The sequence below is a fragment of the Hippopotamus amphibius genome, chromosome 16, assembly GCF_030028045.1.
Source record: "Hippopotamus amphibius kiboko isolate mHipAmp2 chromosome 16, mHipAmp2.hap2, whole genome shotgun sequence".
In the NCBI taxonomy this organism is placed as follows: Eukaryota; Metazoa; Chordata; class Mammalia; order Artiodactyla; family Hippopotamidae; genus Hippopotamus; species Hippopotamus amphibius.
The window spans coordinates 4,032,291-4,052,584 of record NC_080201.1 but is presented as its reverse complement, the minus strand read 5'-3'; the positions used below and the strand labels follow the sequence as shown (position 1 = coordinate 4,052,584).

At 51.7% G+C, this 20,294-nt stretch overlaps 1 protein-coding gene across 1 annotated transcript in view; it reads left to right on the top strand.

Moving 5' to 3' along the window:
- Window positions 1-20,294, top strand: part of CRISPLD2 (cysteine rich secretory protein LCCL domain containing 2) — a 63,183-nt gene that overhangs the window by 23,919 nt on the left and 18,970 nt on the right. The window contains exons 4-12 of the mRNA XM_057713189.1: window positions 15-147; window positions 585-700; window positions 4,421-4,521; window positions 9,642-9,782; window positions 11,597-11,657; window positions 15,089-15,155; window positions 15,640-15,770; window positions 17,741-17,784; window positions 19,737-19,809. Coding sequence (XP_057569172.1) covers window positions 15-147; window positions 585-700; window positions 4,421-4,521; window positions 9,642-9,782; window positions 11,597-11,657; window positions 15,089-15,155; window positions 15,640-15,770; window positions 17,741-17,784; window positions 19,737-19,809 — 867 coding nt within the window. The remainder of the gene's footprint in view (window positions 1-14; window positions 148-584; window positions 701-4,420; window positions 4,522-9,641; window positions 9,783-11,596; window positions 11,658-15,088; window positions 15,156-15,639; window positions 15,771-17,740; window positions 17,785-19,736; window positions 19,810-20,294) is intronic.

The window sequence follows — 20,294 nt, the reverse complement described above, 5'->3', positions numbered from 1 at the left end:
ATCTGTCCCCACAGGTATCGCTCTCCCGGCTTCCACGTGCAGTCCTGGTATGACGAGGTGAAGGACTACACCTACCCCTACCCCCACGAGTGCAACCCCTGGTGTCCGGAGCGGTGCTCTGGGGCCATGTGCACCCACTACACACAGGTAAGCCTGGAAGATCAGGCCTGACCTCAGCCCGGCCCCCAAACGCTGTCACTCACCGGGCCCTATGGGATTGTCATCCAATCAGAAACCTCTGTCCTATCATTGCCTTAATTTTTTCCTTTAATTCAGTGCTGCTCAAAGTCTAGCTCGTAGGCCAAGCTGTATGTGGCCGGTTCACAAATACAGAAACTGAGAGTAAGCACTAGAAACTTCTATGTCAGTTTTACATTGCTGGGAGATTTTCCTTCTGTGTTTGTTCATTTTGTTTTTGTTTCAAACAAATGTATAGATCTTCACTGGGTTAGGGGAAGAATCTGGTCCTTCACCCCTTTACCACACACCCCTTTAGTGCCAGCACCTTATGGATCCAGGCCAGATTATGTCACCCTGGTGTGCCCTACCCCTCGAGCTCAGATGTATGGATGGCATCTTTTCAGATAGTTTGGGCCACAACCACCAAGATTGGCTGTGCTGTGAACACCTGCCGGAGGATAAACGTCTGGGGAGATGTTTGGGAGAACGCGGTCTACCTCGTCTGCAATTACTCTCCAAAGTAAGAACAAATGACGTGGTTTCATGGGTTGGGAGTGTGTTTGCCTACTATGGAAGACCCAACTAAAACTGGCTATTGTGGTGAAATCTCTTCATTATTTCACATAACAAGGCATATAGAGGTTGGTGCATCTAGGTTAGTTTAATAGCTCAGCAGTGTCAATGAAAACTTTCTGTCTCCTTGCTGTACTGTCCTCTCCTCGTGATCTCAAGATGGCTGCAGAGCACCGGGCATCGTATCTTTCCAAACAGACTGGAGGAGAATGGTAGAAAAAGGCTCTCTCCTTAGGCTTTTCTCACCCTTGGCCCACTTTCTCCTTAGGTCATTGGCCAGAACTAGACAACTCAAGGATAAGGAGGAATAAGACTACCCCAGTTGGCTTTGCAAGTCATCCTCTGGGGCTACCTGAATAAGTCAGAAACAGGAGTAGTTGTTGGCTGGCTAACCAGTGGGGTCTGCCATAGGGATTCTTTTTCTCTGAAAATATGCGGCAGCTAGCAATCTAGAAGACAGGTACTCGTGCTAGTCCTAGTTTTTGTGTCTTTCTACCTCCTCTCCCAGAAGGGACATCATCAAGCCTTTAGGTCATCGTTCCTCTTCCTCTTCACAGCATCCTGATGTCATCAGTGTCTCACTTACCCCTTTACTCATTCACCACCGTTGCTCATCAAACAAATATGTGCTGATTCTCGGAGAACGCTCACCCAGTTTACAGCCTGTGGTTTGCACACTGGCCGCTGGGCTGGCCGCCGTCCTAGCACTGGGCCCTGCGTGCAGTGGGCCCTTGAGGCATATTTTCTCAGTGACTGCATGAAACAGGAATGACCTCATTTATTGGGTTGGGTCAGGAGTGGCCGTGAGAAGGTGGGCTGAAGAGGGAGTCGCTGAGGTTGGGAGGAAAATAGAAACTCTCCGTAAACCATCCGGCACGCCTGTGGTAGCAGTGTGTCAGCAGCCCACAGGGATAGGGCAGTGGGTTACGTTATCTGTGGGAGGGACCCAAGCCCGTGGAGGAGCTTCCACTGGCCCCCGTGGTGGGACTCCTGGCAGAGCAGCAGGTAGGGAGTGAGGAATCATTTGATGTGAGTCTTTATATTAAAGAATACACTAGAAGATCCAACCAGAAATACCTTTGTTCTCTTATTTAGTCTCTACCACTTTCTTGAAAAAATAACAACCTGTGCCCAGTAAAATACACTAATCCTAAGAGCACAGCTTGATAAATCTTCCCACATATAAACATGTATTAGTCAGCTCAGCCTGCCATAACAAAATACCACAGACCGGGCGGCTTGAGCAGTAGACATTTATTTCTCACAGCTCTGGAGCCTGGAAGTCCAGATCAGGGTCCAGCAGGGTCAGTTTCTGGTGAGGAGTCTCTTCCCGGCTCACAGATGGCCACCTTCTCCCTGTGTCTCCACATGGTGTTTCCTGAGTGTGTGTGTGGGGTGGGGGGAGAGAGAGGGAGGGGGAGTCCAGCTCTCTGTGTCTCTTCTTATGAGGACACTAATCCTGTCGGGTCAGGGTCCCACCCTTGTGACCTCAGTGAACCTTAATCTCCTCCTCCAAGGTCCCACTTCCAAATGCAGCCATCCTGGGGGTTAGGGCTGCTGTGTGTGAGTGGCAGTGGGCACACACTTGTTCAGCCCACGCATTGTGTATATACCTGTGTAACGAGTGCCCAGGGCAAGGGAGGGAGTGTTTCCAGGGCCCCAGGCTGAAAGAGGGGCTCCCTCGTACCCCCCAGAGTGGCCAGCACTCTGATAGCCCTCCCCATCGGTCAGTTTGTCTGGTTTGGAGCCTCCTGTGAGTGGACAGATATGCCCTCTTGTGTCTGAGAGATTCGGCCGTGGTGTTGTGGCTCAGTGGGCAGTTGTTTTCAGATGTCTGTGTGGTTTTCCATGATGCCCACAGCCTCTTTCTTTAAGAGTCTGAGCCCCCGGCGGTGCAGGGGTCCGTGGCCGAGAGGGTGGGCCCTGGGGTGGTGTCTGGGCTCAGATCTCTTTGGGTGGGGGTGGGGTGGGGGGTCGTGCACCTTGACGGCCTCATGGGTGCGGGGAGGATGCGCGCTTCCTGGGGCTGCTGGAGAGTGGGGAGGCTGTCCGTCTACAGGACGCCTGGCACCCAGCCCACATCCATGACCACTAACCCGGGGATTTACGGCTCCAGCTGCGTGGGAGGCGTGGTGTGTCGCTGAGGAAACGTGGAACCCACACATGCTAGCGAACTTGGCTGGGGGTGAGGAGGAGCCCGTCTGGGGAGCCTGAATGGTCCGAAGAACCAAACTGAGCCCCACCCGGTGACAGGGCAGGCGCTGGGACACCCTGGGCCCACCTGGCGATGGTCCATGCAGGGGGGTCGTCCCACGTCGCCCATGAGTCCCCGGCCAGCCTGCATGTGGGACGGAGGCGCTCAGCGGAGCCGGCCTGCAGCCTCGGGGCGGGGGGAGAGGTTGCTATTCTGCCATCCGTGGGTGCAGATTATAGCAGCCCCCCACCCCCACCCACGTGGCCCTGGGTGATGTCCTTCCGCTATTTTGAGCTGTCCAGGAGCACACAGAGAGCGTGCTTTCTGCAGCTGGTCTCCTGGCCAACACTAGCAGGACCCCTCCCTGACCGCCCTGGACGGCTGTCAGAAATGTCACCTGAAGAGGATGTTGATTTAGCAAAAGCTCAGAGAGCGTGTTGCCGTCCCCAGGGGCCAGCTCCAGTCTGAGGCCGTCACACAGTTGCCCCCTGCATCTCACGACCGCCCCCTGAGGTTACCCCATTACGGGGAAGAGAGCAGAGGCTCAGGGTCGAGGGGCATTGGCTGGGGTCGCCTGGCTGGCAGGAGCACCCCCGGGAGACTGCGCGTCACTGCTCAGCTTACTCACACCCAGGAGCAGGGCCCCGAGTCTCTTTCCTGCGTGGACGGACAGGTGACGGGGCCGCCATGAAGAAAGTTTCCAAGACACATCCCAGTCACTCTCCTTGCCAGCCTGTGCTGCCAGAGGCCCAGGTGCTGGAAGGAGGGCTTGGCCACGCGCCACGTGCCACCCGGCCCTGGAGGAATCCCACTGAGCAGCCTCTGGTTTTCGCGCCCTGGGAACTTCAGAGGGAGGTGGATGGCGCCTGTGATGCACAGAGGGACCTTGGTCCCAGCCCCGAGAGCAGAGTGTGGTCAAAGTCTCGGAGCCCTACGGCCTGGGTTCAAATCCCAGCCCTCCCACTCACTTGCTGTGTGAACTTGGGCGAATCCCTAAACCTCTCTGAGCCTCAGTTTCCTCTTCTGAAAAAGGACTGAACTGCAGCACGTCCCTCCTGGGGTGTTGGAAGGATGGAGGGAGCGGGGGGGCGGGGGGTATGTGGTAAACACTAGACACTCCCTGAATCAGGTTGACCTTTACTCATTTGAGAAATGGCTTAGAAGGATCCCAACAGTTTCCCAGCACAGAGGCATCAGGGCTGGAGCGGGGGGTGTCGACAGCCTTCAGCGCTGTGCGAGGGAGCAGTGCGGGCAGGTGTGGGGCCACAGGACAGAGGTGCAGGGAGAAGGATGCTTCGTAGCTCCCGGCTGGGCTTCTTCTGGAATCCTCTACACTCTGTGCACAGGAGGAGGTCAGGGCAAAGTGCCCTTCCCCCTTCACACCTTCCTTCCTCCCTGACTGTGTCTGGGGGAGGGGGCAGCCTGGGCCCTGTCGTGGCAGCCCCGGTGACGGTGTTTCTGGTCTGTCCTCAGGGGGAACTGGATCGGAGAAGCCCCCTACAGAACCGGCCGGCCCTGCTCCGCGTGTCCGCCCAGGTACGGAGGCAGCTGCAAGAACAACTTGTGTTACCGAGGTAGGAAGCGGCGTCAGAACCCTTTGGAACGGGTTTCTCCTCCTCTCCCCATCTCTGGACTGGGGTTCAGCCCCAACTCCCTGGGACACACACACCCCGCCGCCCCCCGCGAGCATCTCCCATGGGCGGCACCGGCCAGAGGCATCCCTGCCCTGTTGGTGCTCGGAGTTTGGTATAAGACAGACAACAGACGAGGAATTTACAACAGCCACCTGACGGATGGTCCAGGCGAGCTGCAGGCCGGGCAGGGGCCGCCCCCGCGGGCTGTCAGAGCCCCTCCTGCCCGTCCTCATCCCCTGCCAACCACCCAGCCACCCGCGTGTGCGGCTCGCCCGGCCGGCACTCGTCAGAAACGTCTGCCTCCCCTCCGCCCACGGCTCAGGCCGAGCCGGAGCTGTCAGAGGCTGCACGTTTTCCTGCGCTGCCAGCATCTGTTGATTGCCGGTGCTCAGCAGGTCTCCGTGCTCCCCACTCGTATAAGTAAGGCACACTTTTCGTGCCTGGAGCGCTCCTCACAGTTTGGACTACTTCCTCCGGCTCCATCCCAGGAGAAGCAGAGCCGGCCAAGGGGCTGACGGTGTTCTGCAGCTGAGACGTGTTTTTTCACGTGGCTGCATGAACAGGCCTTGTGATGGCTGAGAGGGGCCTTTCAGGAGGGCTGCGCCGGGCAGGAGGCAGCGGCCCACCGTGCCGGGCCCGCCCCGCTGGGGGGACGTGGGGTCCGTCCGCTGGCTCCCAGGCCCTCTCAGGCCGGCTGTTTGCTGCTGGTTCTGTCCGCTGCGGGGGTGGGGGGATCTCGCAGGGTGGGGAGCAAGGGTCTGACAGTCCAGGCTGTGCTGGTCCCCTGGGTTGTGAGTCATGTGCAGGTGGCCGAGTCTCCAGGGGGAGCTTGGGGGGCTCAACCCAGAGTCTGGACATGAGGCTTCCGGGTCTGGCTGTTTGTGCAAACCACTTGATCACTCTGCCCATGTATGCTAACTCCAGCCTTCCATGACGTGTCTCGGGTTCACATGAGAGCGTTGGTGCATTTGGTGTGAGTGTACTGAGCGCCTGCTGTGTGCCAGGACATTGCTAGGTGACAGGGCTGGGATGACTGTGGGCACCGGTCGTGGTCCTGCCCTTGGGAGCCTGAGGTTCAGGCCTGAGGACTGACAGGCGTCTTTCAGGGAAAGTGACAGATGCCTTGTACCAGGAGCATCCACCACCCGCTGGATCAGGGAAGCAGGCGACGGCTGAGGAGGGAGACCTAGCCTAGCAATGAGAGAAGGGAAAGGTGTTTCTGGCAGGGGAACAGCATGTGCAAAGGCCTGGAGGCACGAGGCAGCGCGGTCAGGAGACTGGGAGGCGGAGGCCCCATGGGAAGGTGCGGGTCCTGGCAGGGCCTGCCACGTGGTAGGGGCTCTGTAAGCGTTGGTCACATGGAATTTCTCCTGCTCCCCCACCCCCTCTCAGGTACCAACTCTTCACTGTCTTCGAGATGTGGGTCCCCACGCCCATCCTTAGTGAAATATTCCCAGATAGCCCTGTTCCGATTCCTGGATTCGTGGGACAAGGGTGGGTTTTGGAGTGCAGCACACCTGCCTGAGGAATATCAGCCCTGCACGTTCCGGCGGTGGGAACCTGGGCAGGGCGTTTTATCCACCTGAGCCTCAGTTTTCCTGTGTGAAAATGGGGTGATGTTTTGGCCCTCGGGGGTCATGGGAGGGCGGAGAAGAATACAGGCTGACATTCAAGGCATATCAGGCCCCAAATCACCATTCAGCCGGGTCCTGTGGCTGCTGTCTGGTCACCCAGAGGGGCACATCCCTGTCAGATCCTGAGTGCCGATTTGGGGACCATGAGGGAGGGAAGCCCACTGGGGATCCCCTTTGGGTCTCCTGTTGGGAGGGGGGCTCCGTGTGCGCACGAGGCAGGCCGTTGGGGTGCAGGGCAGGCAGAGCGGGCGTCTCTGCGTTCCTGGCCACGTGTGCTCAGGCATATTGCTTACCTTCTTTGAGCCTCAGTTTCCCCATCTGTGAGAGTGGTGATATCGTTCTCCCGCAGATGGTTTGCTGGGAGAATGCGGCAAGAAGGGTGTGAATTGTGAGGACAGCAGCCCGCACATAGTCAGTGCTTTACGAACACAGCTCGCTTCCTTGGAGAGGTGGTGGCGGAGAGAGATTCCTGCACTCACCGCCCGGCATGGGGTTCTTCCTCACCTAGGGGGCTGCTTGGGGCCCTCTCCCAGCCTGGGACTCCCATCCATCTCAGGACCCTGGGAGACGCCTTCTCTTCCTGGGAAACGCATTCTGGTGTCACATCTTCTCCAGGGAGACGTCCCTGCTTCCACAGACAGGCAGCCTGCCTACCTCCATGCTCTTACAGCACCCAGACTCTCCCTGAACTTGAATCACCCGTAGTTACAATTGTCGGTCTGCTCCGGGGCCCCCAGGGGCACATAGCAGGTGGGTTCTGCAAGTTACCTACATAAATATACCCCCGATATCCCCACAGAGGGTCATTTTCAAAAAACAGATGCACACAAAGATAGCCTAGATGCTGGTTAACCTACTCAACGAAGCCTCCTGGACTTGTTTCTTTATTTTTGGTGGAAAATACCCAACTTCACTTGGCGGGCATCCTGATTTCTTAGCTAACCATGCAGAAAGTCTCCTCTAAAGCTGCTTATCTGCATAAGCTCCTTAATAAGCGTTTATTGAGGTGCCTGGCAAGACCTTGACCTATCATGGAGCTGGAACAGGGATAAGGTAGACCGTAGGAGAGGTTTCCATCCCTCCGGCCTTTCCCTGTGTGGCAGTGAGGGGCGTGGACTTCGGGGAAAGGTGGTTCAACTGTCAGCTGTGTGAGCTTGGGCAGGTCATATAGCCTCTCTGAGCCTCGGTTTTCCCATCTGTGAAATGGGGCTGCTCATGCCTCCCAGGGCAACGAGAGGATGACACGAGAGCTTGACATTAGCTGTGAGCTCCGTCCCCACTTATGGACCCAGGTGGGAGTCTGCAGAATGACGTAGCAATGCTCGGTGCCCCGGGACCCCCGGTCCAGAGCTGGATGGGGCACAGAGTAACCTTGCAGTGAACTCGGGCGTGGAATTTCCCCAGGCCTGTGCTGGTCCACACAGGGGACCTTAATTAGGATGTGCTCAAAAAGAACCCGTCCTCTGGGTAAGCGTTGCACTTTTCATGTGTGTGTCTAAGGGCGAGGACTGTCTGCCCGTTTTCTTAAATAGTGAGCCCTCAAGTGCTTTAGACGGCCTTCCCCAACTGTATTCAGCTAAATAAAGCCGCGATTATGAGGTATAAAAATCCTAAAGGCCAGTGGAAGAAAACCCAGGTTATTCCAAAGACAGCTCTGGCTTTCAGTGAAGGGCAAACCTGAATAGCCACATTGACGGGAAGACAGACCAGAGACAGCCGCTGGGTCCCAAGTGGTGTTTGCAGACCCAGTGTCTTCGTAAAGATTTAGCCTATAGCGTTTGGCTACAAATGATGTTTTCAGAATTCCTTTTCTAAACGTCTTTAAACTTTGCTGGGACTATTTTTTTTCCCCGAAAGAGTTCAAAGACAGAATTCGTTGGGAGTTGTGATCATCCTTCACTGAGCAGGTTTTGTTGAGCTACGACTCTGTGCTCATTGCTGCGTGTAGTGGGGGTGGGAAGCAGGCTGGCTGCCGGCCTCAGGGAGTTTACAGCTGGGGGGCGAGGCGGGTGGTGGTGAGCACGCCATCCAGGAGCGGTACGTGGATGTCCGTGAGCTCTGATAATGAACTTGGGACTCAGGATTGCATTCTCCTCCAGTTTAAATCCCTCTTCCCAATCCCATCCTCTTCTCTGGCCATGGTTCATCTGGGGCGGTGGTTGTGCTGTGAGGAGTTGGCCAGTGAAACAGCCACAGAATATCGCAGCCTCGAAAAGCATCAGAGAAGATTTCATCTGCCTTTCATCTGCATATCTTGTATCAACACAGAACACTTGGTCTGCTTTTCAGAGAAAAGTTGTTGCTCTTCAGGAGAAGTGGGGATAAGGCTGGGGTTGATGAACACTTGATGGGACTTGAGTTTTAATCCACCGACACAAAGAGGCCTGTGGGAGTGCTTCATTCCTGCTCCTTGAAATCGTTCTTACCCAAACACACCTGTTGTCTTTTCTCATTGGAGGAGCTTGGGAGGCAGTGGTTTCCAGCTCTGGTCCACAGACGTCCTTGGGAGGGCAGAGGTCCCCCAGCAGAGAGGTGCACCCGTTCATCTCTGATGAGGGCATTCAATCAGACTCACACGGCAACAGTCTGCTTTGCTTTGGCTGGGATTTATGGTTTGGTATCCAGGTGGCCTATTTACAGATCGCAGCGAGTGGTTAATAGTTGCCTTTCATGATGAAAACTGGACGATAAATAAACTGATGCTTAATAAATGCGATGTATTCGGTGAATTAGCACGTTTTGAAACGTGAAGGTCGTGGTCATGCTTGGAGAAGTAATAATATTTGGGTGGGGAAAAGATTGGGACCAGATGAATTACGTTTTTTTAACCAAGAGCTGGGTCTTTGGCTCAAAACTTCAGTGCAGAGAAAGGTTAAGGGATCTTGAGCTGCAGGGGTGGGGAAGGAAGCAGAATGCACTGACGGTGAGGGGCAGAGGGGTCCAAGAGCATCGACAGGGGTCTTTGTGTGTCATGAAGCCTTGTAAATGAGGAGGACCCCTCTGCCAGTGAGATCCTAGGGCCAGAGGACCCTCAGCAGAGACAGCTACAGTCTGGGGTCAGAGGAAGAGGTGGCTTCCTGAAGCTGCTTCCTTGGGCAGACGGTGGTGTGCAGGCAGAGATGGGACAAGAAACCATTCTGATCACGCAGGGGCGGGCGCCGGGGCCTCCTAACCCCTGGTCCGCCCAGCTGCTCTTGCGTCCAAAGCAAACCCAGCGAGCAGAGAGCCATCCGTTGCCCCTTGGCGGGGAGAATTCCACCTGGCCAGCACTGCCCTGAGATGTAACTTTCTCTTTGCCACTGAAATGACCCTTTGTGAAACCAAACCTCAAACAAGCTTACTTTCCAAATTGCTTTTTTATTTTTTCCGAAATGCATTTTGGTTGAATCCCAGCATGTTGCTTTCCTCTCCCTCTTCACTATTAAGAGACGTACGACCAAAAACCTGAAACGGACGAGATGAATGAGGTGGAGACGGCCCCCATTCCTGAAGAGAAGCACGTCTGGGTCCAGCCGAGGGTGATCAGACCCTCGAAGCCCAAGAAAGCCTCCACCGTGAACTACATGAGTGAGTGTGGCTCTGTCCTCTGCCTGTCCTGCGAGCTGCCTCCTGAGGGGGCAGTTGTCCTTGGGGTGGGTGGGGGAGGGCATCTGGTGGGTTGAGAGGTCTCCAAGTGGACAAACAGCGGGTAACAGGGTGGGGTGTAGCTTGCAAAAAGCACAACCTGAAGACGTTTCTAAAAAATGATATTTTTAAGTCATTTCAAAAGAAGCATTATAGGAGCTGTGCTTGGGTGGCCTTTTCCCCCGGCAGGTATTTTAAGGTTAGACCTTCTCTTGTCCTTTCAAAGAGGACCTGGGCTGAGATCTGGTTCCTGTTGGAAGTGCCCGGGTCCCGAAGGAAGGATGAATGTGCAGGGTGGAGCCTGGCTCCCACGGTCGCCACGCGCCAGCCCTGTGACTCAGACCATCACCTTACTGTGTGAGACTTGATGTGCTCATCCGTACAGTGGGAGCAATAATGCCCCATCAGCATTTTTTTAAATCGGTGAGATGTGGACACGTGCATTTCATAGTTTACGGGGGGCATTGTGTTCTTGACAATGGAGAACTGAAGCAGTTACTAAGGAGCAAGGCTATGACTTCTAGACCTGGGACAAACCTCCTGGGCCGTGTGTTGATGTTCCCACCTGTTACTCCTCACCCATCTCCTCCCGGAGCCGTTGCAGCTCCGTCAGGGTGCTGTGAGGATGACTTGCAGTCACGCGGGTTACCCAGTGTCAGCTGTACCTTGAGATCATCAAGTCGCCTCCGACAGCCCCCTTAAGGCAGGAAGCTGGATGTTTTCCTGGAGACTTCCAGAAGCCCCCAGACGCGGAGTGTTCTCACACTCACCTCTGTCGCGCTTTCTTCTCCCTGGTCTCCCAAGACACTCTGCCTCTGGGGCTCGCTTCTCTCTGCCCTCCCCTGCCCAGGGGCACCTGTGTATGTGGTGCCTTATTGAAGGTTTGAGGCTCTGGAGGGCTTTTTCTTACAGACACGGCACCAAGCGTGGGTTCCCTGCCCGCCGGTGTCTCTGTTTTCCCTCCAAACCTCACACAGCATAGAACCGGACTCACCCTGAGTAGGAGGCCAGCTCACGCCCATCCTTCTCAAAAATCCTCTGCTTTTTGGTCAGTTGCCCTTCCTGTCACCCCTGGCAGTCTCTATCCTCTTGGGCCTTCAAATGTCTTTCTCCTGGACTGTATGCCTGTTTAGTCAGCTGTAGCTTTCTTTGACCAGGAAATACACTTATGTTCCTATCTGTCCAGAAGTTCCAAATGCTTCCGTTGTCTTTTTTAAGAACGTAAAATTACAAAATAATGTGTGTCTTTTTTGTCAAACTATAACACTACTCCAAGATCCCATCATGTCCCTATAACATAAACCAAAAAGGAAAGTTTGGCAAAATCATCTTGGCTGGGGGGAGATGACACCGGTGAGAATAGCCGGGTCCCTGCCTCCCGGGCTGGACAAGGCTCGCCCTCCAGAGCCCTGTGAGGCTGCGGGGCACTCAGTGTGCAGCCTCGCTTCCAAGGCTGCATTTACTTTCTCATTTAAGGCTCACACTGCTGTGAGCGTGGAGGTGGGTACTATACCCCTCCCCATTCATAAGCAGAGCTCGAACCTCAGAGAGGAGAAGGAAGATGTCCAAGGAGACAGTGCTACTAGAAAGGGGATCCGGGACTCAAACCTCACCCTGAGGCTGCAGCCCCTGGGCAGTGCTCCTGCTCTCGTTATGACATGGATTCCAGAATGTTCCAGAAAGTTCCTCGGTGTGGGCATGGGGTCTTCTAACTCAGACTCATCAATATGACAAGTATTTCTGCATTTCTCTCCTAGCCCAAGTCATCAAGTGTGACACCAAGATGAAGGACAAGTGCAAAGGGTCCACATGCAACAGGTAAGGCCTGGCCTGTTCTTCTGCCTCTGCCTACAGCCCTCTGAAGCACCTGCTCTCGGTCACGGGTCACATCACTATCTGTCAGCTGATCCACATCTGTAGAAATGCCGGGTGTGCCAGCAGCAGGTGTGCTGTTGACAGGGAGGTCCTGACCGACGCTTTGGTGTGGCTGGGCGCTCCCTCCCACCTCTCTGCGGGAAGGGGCTACAGGGCAGCCCAGAGCTCTGTGCCAGGGACGATGGGGCCATGGCAGCGTTAGGGCAGGTGTGGCCATGGACGGGTCCAGCACGGCTGCGGCGGAATCTGAGTCGGCCTGCTTCCCGAGGGGCCCCACCCGACGAAGAGCGGCCAGCATCTCCCCCAGCGTTGAATGAACTCATCTAGCTGACGGAGTCGCTTAGTGTCGTCCACTTCAGATGTTGGAAAACATCTGCCAAGAAGAACAAGCTTGGTTTTGGCAACATAGCTGCCGGGCTGCTCCCTTTGGCAGTGAATGGCCAGCAGGTGCAGAGGTCTCACATAGACCCTCAGGTTCACAGCAGGAAACCAGGCCATCGGTGGAGGGGCCCTCACTCTTCTTCCTGTGGATTCTGGCATCTGTTCATCTAAAGCTGAATCACATTATTTAAAGCACATGCTAAAAGGAGAAGGTATACTGTATATTAGGTATATTACCTGAAAGAGGGGGTCCTATTTGATTCCACGGAGATTTGGGGTCTGGTTTGCCAGGACAACGCTTCGCTCAGACTTTGTCAGGCGTGTCCTGGGACAGACAGGGCAGCACAGGGTCAGACGATCAAGGGGCTCCCACGTCATTGTGCGAGCAGCTGGTGACAGGCCAGCAAGTACCGCGAACGTCGAGCCAGGCAGTTTGTTGGTGAGATGGGCAAGACGTGGCAACAAGGATGGTGGAATACCTGTCTGTCCCCTCGCACCATCGTCCAGAAGGGGTCTCCACTCTGCACACTCATGGGTCTGGGGTTCCCGGAACGCTCCCGTGTTGACCCTTGGTGGCGACGTGCCTTCCTGAACCACTAGCTCATTACGAGAGCATCGCGCCTGATTTTCAACAAATGACAAGGTCCAGAGAACATTCGTTGTCAGACAGCATCAGAAGAGTTGCTGGGGGTAGACGGGACCCTCCCCAAGTGCAGAGAAGGCAAGGGTCTGTCCACATGAAGACTGTTAGAGGCCTCCTGTCAGTAGACAGAGCTCAGCCCACGTGCAGCCACAAGGGCCCCGATGGCACACCTCCTGGAAGCTGGCCCACCACCTGGCACATCAGTCTTCTGTACGTGGCGCTTTTACAAAAATAATATTTAATGGACTTTTTTTCTGACTTTAAAAGGTATTCCTATTCATTGTAATTCAGGAAAACAACAACCAAAACAATAGAAAGAAAAGAATACGTGTCCCAGAATCTCGTCAATATCACTAACAATTTGATGTAGTTTCTTCCAACCTTTATTCTGTGCACTGATTAGGCTGCTACTGGTTTCACGTAAGATTTTCCAAAGTCAATAAGTATTCCTCAAAAACTTCATTTCTAGTGGCTACATAATACTCTGACATTTGGCCACACAAAAATTTATTTGGCTATTCCTTTGACATCTGCTGACTTACTTCCAGTTTTTCCCAATTATAAATGGTTGGAATAACTGGAGGTCTTTCTGCGTTTTAGCTTGGGAGATTCAAGAATCAAGGGATATGCATTTTTTTCTTTTTTTTAATTGAAGTATAGTTAATTTACAATGTTGTATTAGTTTCATGTATACAGCAAAGTGGTTCAGTTATACATATATATACATATATTCTTTTTCAGATTCTGTTTCAAGTGTACAGCAAAGTGATTCAGTTATATATATATATTCTTTCTCAGATTTTCTTCCATTATAGGTTATTACAAGATATTGAGTATAGTTCCCTGTGCTGTACAGTAGGTCCTTGTTGGTTATCTGTTTTATATATAATAGTGTGCATATGTTAATCTCAAACTGCTAATTTATCCCTACCCCCCGCTTCCCCTTTGGTAACCATAAGTTTTCTATGTCTGTGAGTCTGCTTCTGTTTTGTAAATAAGTTCATTTGTATCTTTTTTTAGATTCCACATATAAGTGACATCATATGGTGTCTTTCACTTACTTCACTTACTATGATCATCTCTAGGTCCATCCATGTTGCTGCAAATGGTAGTATTTTATTTTTTTTTATGGCCGAGTAATATTCCATTGTGTATGTATACCACATCTTCTTTATCCGTTCATCTGCCAATGATTACTTAGGTTGCTTTCATGTCTTGGCTATTGTGAATAGTGCTGCTATGAACATTGGGGTACATGTGTCTTTTCAAATTATAGTTTTTCATCTCTTCTGGATATATGCCCAGGAGTGGGATTGCTGGATCATATGGTAACTCTATTTTTAGTTTTTAATGTAACCTCCATACTGTTCTCCATAGTAACTACACCAATTTATGTTCCCCCCCAACAGTGTAGGAGGGCTCCCTTTTCTCCACACCCTCTCCAGCATTTGTTATTTGTAGGCTTTTTAATGATGGCCACTCTGACTGGTGTGAGGTGATACCTCATTGTAGTTTTGGTTTGCATTTCTCTAATAATTAGTGATGTTGAGCATCTTTTCATGTGCCCATTGACCATCTGGATGTCTTCTTTTGAGACAAATGTCTATTTAGGTCTTCTGCCCATTTTATGATTGGATTGTTTATTTTTTTTTTTTTGATATTAAGCTGTATGGACTGTTTGTATACTTTGGAAAATGAATCTTTTGTCGGTTGCTTCAGTTGCCAGTTTTCTCCTAGTCCGTAGGTTGTCTTTTTGTTTTGTTTATGGTTAAGGGATGTTAATTTTTAAGCCTTTCTGGAAAGATTAATTGATATTTGTGAGTATGATCACCATCACTGAGTTTTTTGTTTTGTTTTGTTTTGATTTTTTTACCTCTTTATTGGAATATAATTGCTTTACACTGTTGTGCCAGTTTTTGCTATACAACAGAGTGAATCAGCTGTATTTATACATATATCCCCACATCATTGAGTTTTATTCTATTAAAAAACTTTTGACACCTGGAAAATGCCACCTCCTTTTACTCTGCACATCTTTGGTGACTGATGTCTGAGGATTTTTTTGGTGCCTTTGAAGGCACTTGTCTTTCTTCTGTGAATTGTCCATCTATCCAATTTGAATCTGAAAATAATCTTTAAGGAGGTCAAGTTGAATTTGCATTTGTGTCCGTGTGACTATAAACTTCAGCCTGGGTGAATTGTGACTTGCTCCAAAACAAAGCATGCTATATCGCTGACGCTTTTCTATATGTAATAAGAGAGCTATTGAAGAAGAAAAAAACAATAACTTCATGATGAGGTTTCATCAACGTGTTTACCTCTGAAAATCATTTTCTTTTTCCTCTGCCAGGTACCAGTGCCCAGCTGGCTGCCTACACAACAGGGCAAAGCTCTTTGGAACGCTCTTTTATGAAAGCGTAAGTATGGCCAGTGCTTCCTTAAATGGCTTGTGTGGACTCCTGTCTATGTTTTAAAAGCAGGCGGCTGGTTTTCGGGTGAACAGACTTCCTTTCCCCTCCTTAGTCAAACCCCCTTTTTGTAGAGCTGACCTGTGTGTGTTTCTGGGGTCACAGACTTCTGAAGCCGCTTTCGGGAACCGAGGCCGACCCTCGAGCAGACCAGTCTCCGTGTCAGCCCTCGTGTTCACGTGCTCCACTGGGTGGGGAGAAAGGGCTGTTTGTCACCGTTCTTAGTCTGTAAAGCAGCTCAGATGAGTTGTTAAAGATAAGCAACCCTGGGAACAGAGACGTGTCATAGAGCAAGGTCTGGTCGGAAGCGGGCTGAGCCTCGGCCCGACTTTCTGGCTTTTTGCGGGGTGAGGACAGGCACCTCGGGTGCTTCTGGAAGTGATCGCAGACAAAAGCGAACTCAGATGTGCTCACGGCCTGGCCTTCCCCGCAGGCCTCCAGCATCTGCCGAGCCGCCATTCACTACGGGGTCCTGGACGACGAGGGAGGCCTGGTGGACGTCACCAGGAACGGGAAGGTCCCCTTCTTCGTCAAGTCCGAGAGGAACGGCGTGCAGTCTTTGAGGTAACCATTCTGCGATCGGGGTTCCCGAAAACTTCTCTTCTGATTGTGAGAGTATTGTTGGAACTTTGAAAAGTACTGAACAATATAAAGAAGCAGGAAAGCAGTAAAGATGACCTTAATCCCATAACTCAGAAATCGCCCCGTAGGCCGTTTAGCATATTTCATTCCAGTGGATTTCTGTGTGTGTTTAACGTGGCTGAGTTTTTGTCTGTTTGTTTTGTAGGTTTTAGGAAAGTTGATTCTATATTTGAAATTAATACTATTCTTAATTATGAAATGTACATATAGCCATTAAGATATAGAAAAACAGAAGTAAGGAAATACTAATCCCTTCATGCTCACTTCCCAGAGATAATCTGGGCACTCAGCCTTCAAGAGCATGCAGTCTTGCAATCTGATATGAGCTCTGAATCCCGCCTTTTCTCCCCTTGTCCCTGAGCACTCTTCAGACACCTCAGTAATGACTGATGGTATCTTTGAGTTTGTAGGCTAACTCTTGATTGGCACTTTTTTTTCCCTAAGAATGAGGCTTCTCATTTTTTAAACATACTTACTTGTTTTTGCAAGATGTGTTCCACGTAAGGTGTGTCGGTGGATGACAGGACAGGCCATCCTCGCCATTCTGGCTTTTGGGGGGTGGGGGTGGGGGGGCATGGAGAGCAGCAGGAGGCGTGTCTTGATGTGCCCATGGCCTCCAAGGCACAAGGGGACCCGGAGCCAGTGGAAGCCATCGGAAGCCATCAGGGGCTCTGGGTCAGACAGACCTGGCTCTGCCTCCTCCCATTGTGTGAGCTGGGCTGGCTTCTTCATCCCATCGGGGTGGCAGTGCCCTCATTTATAAATGAGGGCCACAGTAGGGCCTGTGGCTGACACCCAGCCCCCCCACCACAGGGCAGCATGTCAGGGACCCCCGTGTCAGTGCCCATCCCAGAGGCTGCAGGAGGAAGGCACCCAGCAGACACTCATGTTACCAGGGGGCATGTTCTTGTTTGTGTTCCTTCCAAACAATGAAGCCACTCAGAACATTTCAAAAACTACCTGAGTCATTCTGCTTGGAAAGGCCTGGTTCTTTGGGCAATGTTGCAATATTCCTCTGTCTTAGCTGGGGATTTGGGGGGTTATGTAAACAAAAAAAGAGCAAGGAAGTTTAAATGAAAGCAAAGAAATTATTCACGGAGAGAAAATATTCACAGAGATTCACTGGCCTAGATAAAGCTCAGCCCCAGCACTGATGGAGCTGTGGGCATGGCCAAGGGTTCAGATCCTGTGTTGCCTGGGACGCGTGTCCTGAAGCCACTTCTGGTACCTCCCAATGGCCAACTTTGCATCCAGAGTGGGCTTCTTCATGTCTTAGAATGCAGGAGGTCTGTGAACATCATCGCAGAGCACATCAAAGCTTTTGTCTCACTAACCTCTAGTCGAAATGCAGTATTTTCTTGCGTGATGGATGTTAGCCCCAAATCTGAGTAGCACTGGTAGGGCCGGTGACTTTCTCACGGGTAGGAATCCACTTGCTGGAAATGTCTCGAAACAGTCCCTGCCGTCATGATCCCTAAATGACAGTAGTTAGAAGACCTGCCTCTAGATTCTGTTTTTAATGCCTTACTAGAGATGCACAGCTATTACGCTAACATATATTTGTTTTAATACTTTGCTAATGATATTAACAATACCTGATTTCCTTTTAATCTTTTAAATGTCTCATATGCATGTTAAAATCATTGTTCTGAGACGGTGTCCATAGGCTTCACCAGGCTGCTAGAGGGATCCTTGGCAGAAGAAGATTAACAAGCCTTGTTCTAGAATGTTCTCGTGCTAGATCTTGCTCTACAATGTCCTCAGGGCTTTCGGGCTGCTGGGACACAAGTAGGAAAATGTGAAGTTGAGGCTGTGAATAAAATAAGTACAAACACAAGGGTTAACTTTTGGAAGCAATTCTGTTTGCATTTATCTAATGTTTCCTTTCACAGCAAATACAAGTCTTCCAGCTCATTCACGGTGTCGAAAGTAAAAGGTAAGCTGGCCAGTCTTTGTTTATATGACCACAACACACAGCTTATCTTGGGTTTCCCTGGAAATTTCATCCCCCTTAGTTATGTTTTTAATTAATTAATTAATTAATTTTATTTATTTTATTGGCTGCATTGGGTCTTCGTTGCTGCACACGGGCTTTCTCTAGTTGTGGTGAGTGGGGGCGACTCTTCTTTGTGGTACATGAGCTCCTCATTGCAGTGGCTTCTCTTGTTGTGGAGCATGGGCGCTAGGCGCATGGGCTTCGGTAGTTGTGTCACACAGGCTCAATAGTTGTGGCACACGGGCTTCGTTGCTCTGTGGCATGTGGGATCTTCCTGGAGCAGGGATCAAACCATGTTCCCTTCATTGGCAGACGGATTCTTAACTACTACGCCACCTAGGAAGTCCTCTGGTTAGATGTCTTTATAAAAACATACAGTAGCTTTTTTCCCCTTATCACAAAAGTAATGCCTGTTTATTTAAGATAATTTAAAAATACAGAGAATCGTTTAAAAAAAAAAAAAAAAAAGACCTAAATTCCACCCCTCAGAGATAACTGCTCTGAACATTTGGATGGATACCTGTAAATTTTCTTTTCCCTATGTATTAAGACTATATACATTGATAATATATACATTGATATGCTTTTAAAAATTGAAATGGAGGGACTTCCTAGGTGGCGCAGTGGTTAAGAATCCAGGACACAGGTTCGAGCCCTGGTCCGATCCCACAGGCCACGGAGCGACTAAACCCATGCACCACAACTACTGAGCCTGTGCTCTAGAGCCTGAGCTCTGCAATAAGAGAAGCCACTGCAATGAGGAGCCCACGTACCACAATGAAGAGTAGTCCCCGCTCCCCACAACTAGACAAAGTCCATGTGCCCCAACAAAGACCCAAAGCAGCCAATAAATAAATAAATTTATTTTAAAAGATTGAAATGGAATCGGTAACCTCATTTTTTTCAAATAATAATGTATCAGGGAGATACTTCTGTACCTTTAAGTGAACTTCTAAACCTAATTTTAATGATCTCCCTGGCATCCCATTGTATAGCAGACCCTTGGTATACTAAACCAATCCCCCTGCCCAATGGCTGCACAGACCCCTGGCCCATCCAAGTGATAGGCTGGACCAGGGATGGGCAAACTATAACCCACAAGGCCAGATCCTGCCTGCTGACTGTTTTTGTAAATAAAGTTTTATTGGCACCCGGCCATGTCTATTCATTTCCACATTGTCTGTGGCTGGTTTCTGCTACAGCAGCAGAGTTGAGTGGTTACAACACAGACCATAGGGCCCACAGAGCTGGCTTTACCCTCTCACTCTTTAAGAAAGAGTTTGCTGAGCCCTGGACTAGACAAGGACAGGCTGTCAGAGACCACAGGTGGACAGCATTGGAACTGCTTTCTTACATCTGTTGTTGAAACACAACATGTGACCTTGAAGGAAGGAGTCGTCTGCCCCTTGGGAAGGGTGTGAGCAAAGAGCTGTAGGCTGGGAATCAGAAACCGGGCCCCTCACCCATGTCCTGTGCAGCCTCAGGAGGTCTCTTAGCCTTTCTGGGCCTCAGTTTCCCCATGTGTGTAATCAGAATAACACCTGCCACGAGGCCCCAGCATGGCGCCGTAGAGGGAAGGGCAGCAAAGTGGAGAAGCGCGACGCGGATGAGAGGCGGGTGGCCCCACAGAGAAACTGTCGGGGCTGATGACACCCTTGACCTGTAAACACACTTGGGCCTGGGGTGTTGTCTCATCCCTTGAGTGGCGCTGGTGGAGATGCCAGGAGCCCTGGGGCCTGGCACCTGCGGTGTCCTCACCCCAGTTCTCATCCCAGTTCGGGGGCCTGAGGAACCCCTAGAACCACTGTCCAGCAGCGCGTTTCACAGGCCGGGAGCCTAAGGCCCAGGCCAGCCCGTGACCTGACCCTTCCCCGACGTGTTCCCGTTCACAGTGCAGGACCTGGACTGCTACACCACCGTGGCCCAGCTCTGCCCGTATGAGAAGCAGGGGACGCACTGCCCAAGGTAAGACTCTGTCATCTGGACTTGCTAACATGGGGGCTGAGAGGAGGAGGGCCAGGCTGGGTTGGGGTCACCGCACGCAGCCACGCGCAGCTGAGTTGTAGGCGCGGCCCTTGTGTTTGTCCACCCAGGAGGTCAGGGGCTTTGTGCCCTGAGCCAGGGACCCCCTTGACCTCTCCCTGAGACCACGCGTACTCAACCCTGGCTGCACGCTGGAATTGCCTGAGAGCCGCGAAAAGAACAAATCTCAGTCTCTCGGCATCGTGGCCCAGCAGGGCACCCACATCTTTAGAAGCTTCTGGGTGAGCCCCGTGTGCGGACAGGCCCCCGGCCCTGCTCTGGGGAACTTAACTGAGGAGATGATTTTGCCCCTCGCCGTGTCACCTCCACTCGCAGGAGAGAGTATTTGACTTGTAGAGATGACTTCATTTGCCACTGAGCTCTTCCCAAGCCCCTGGACAGACCTTGAGACCTGTCATTCTTGACCT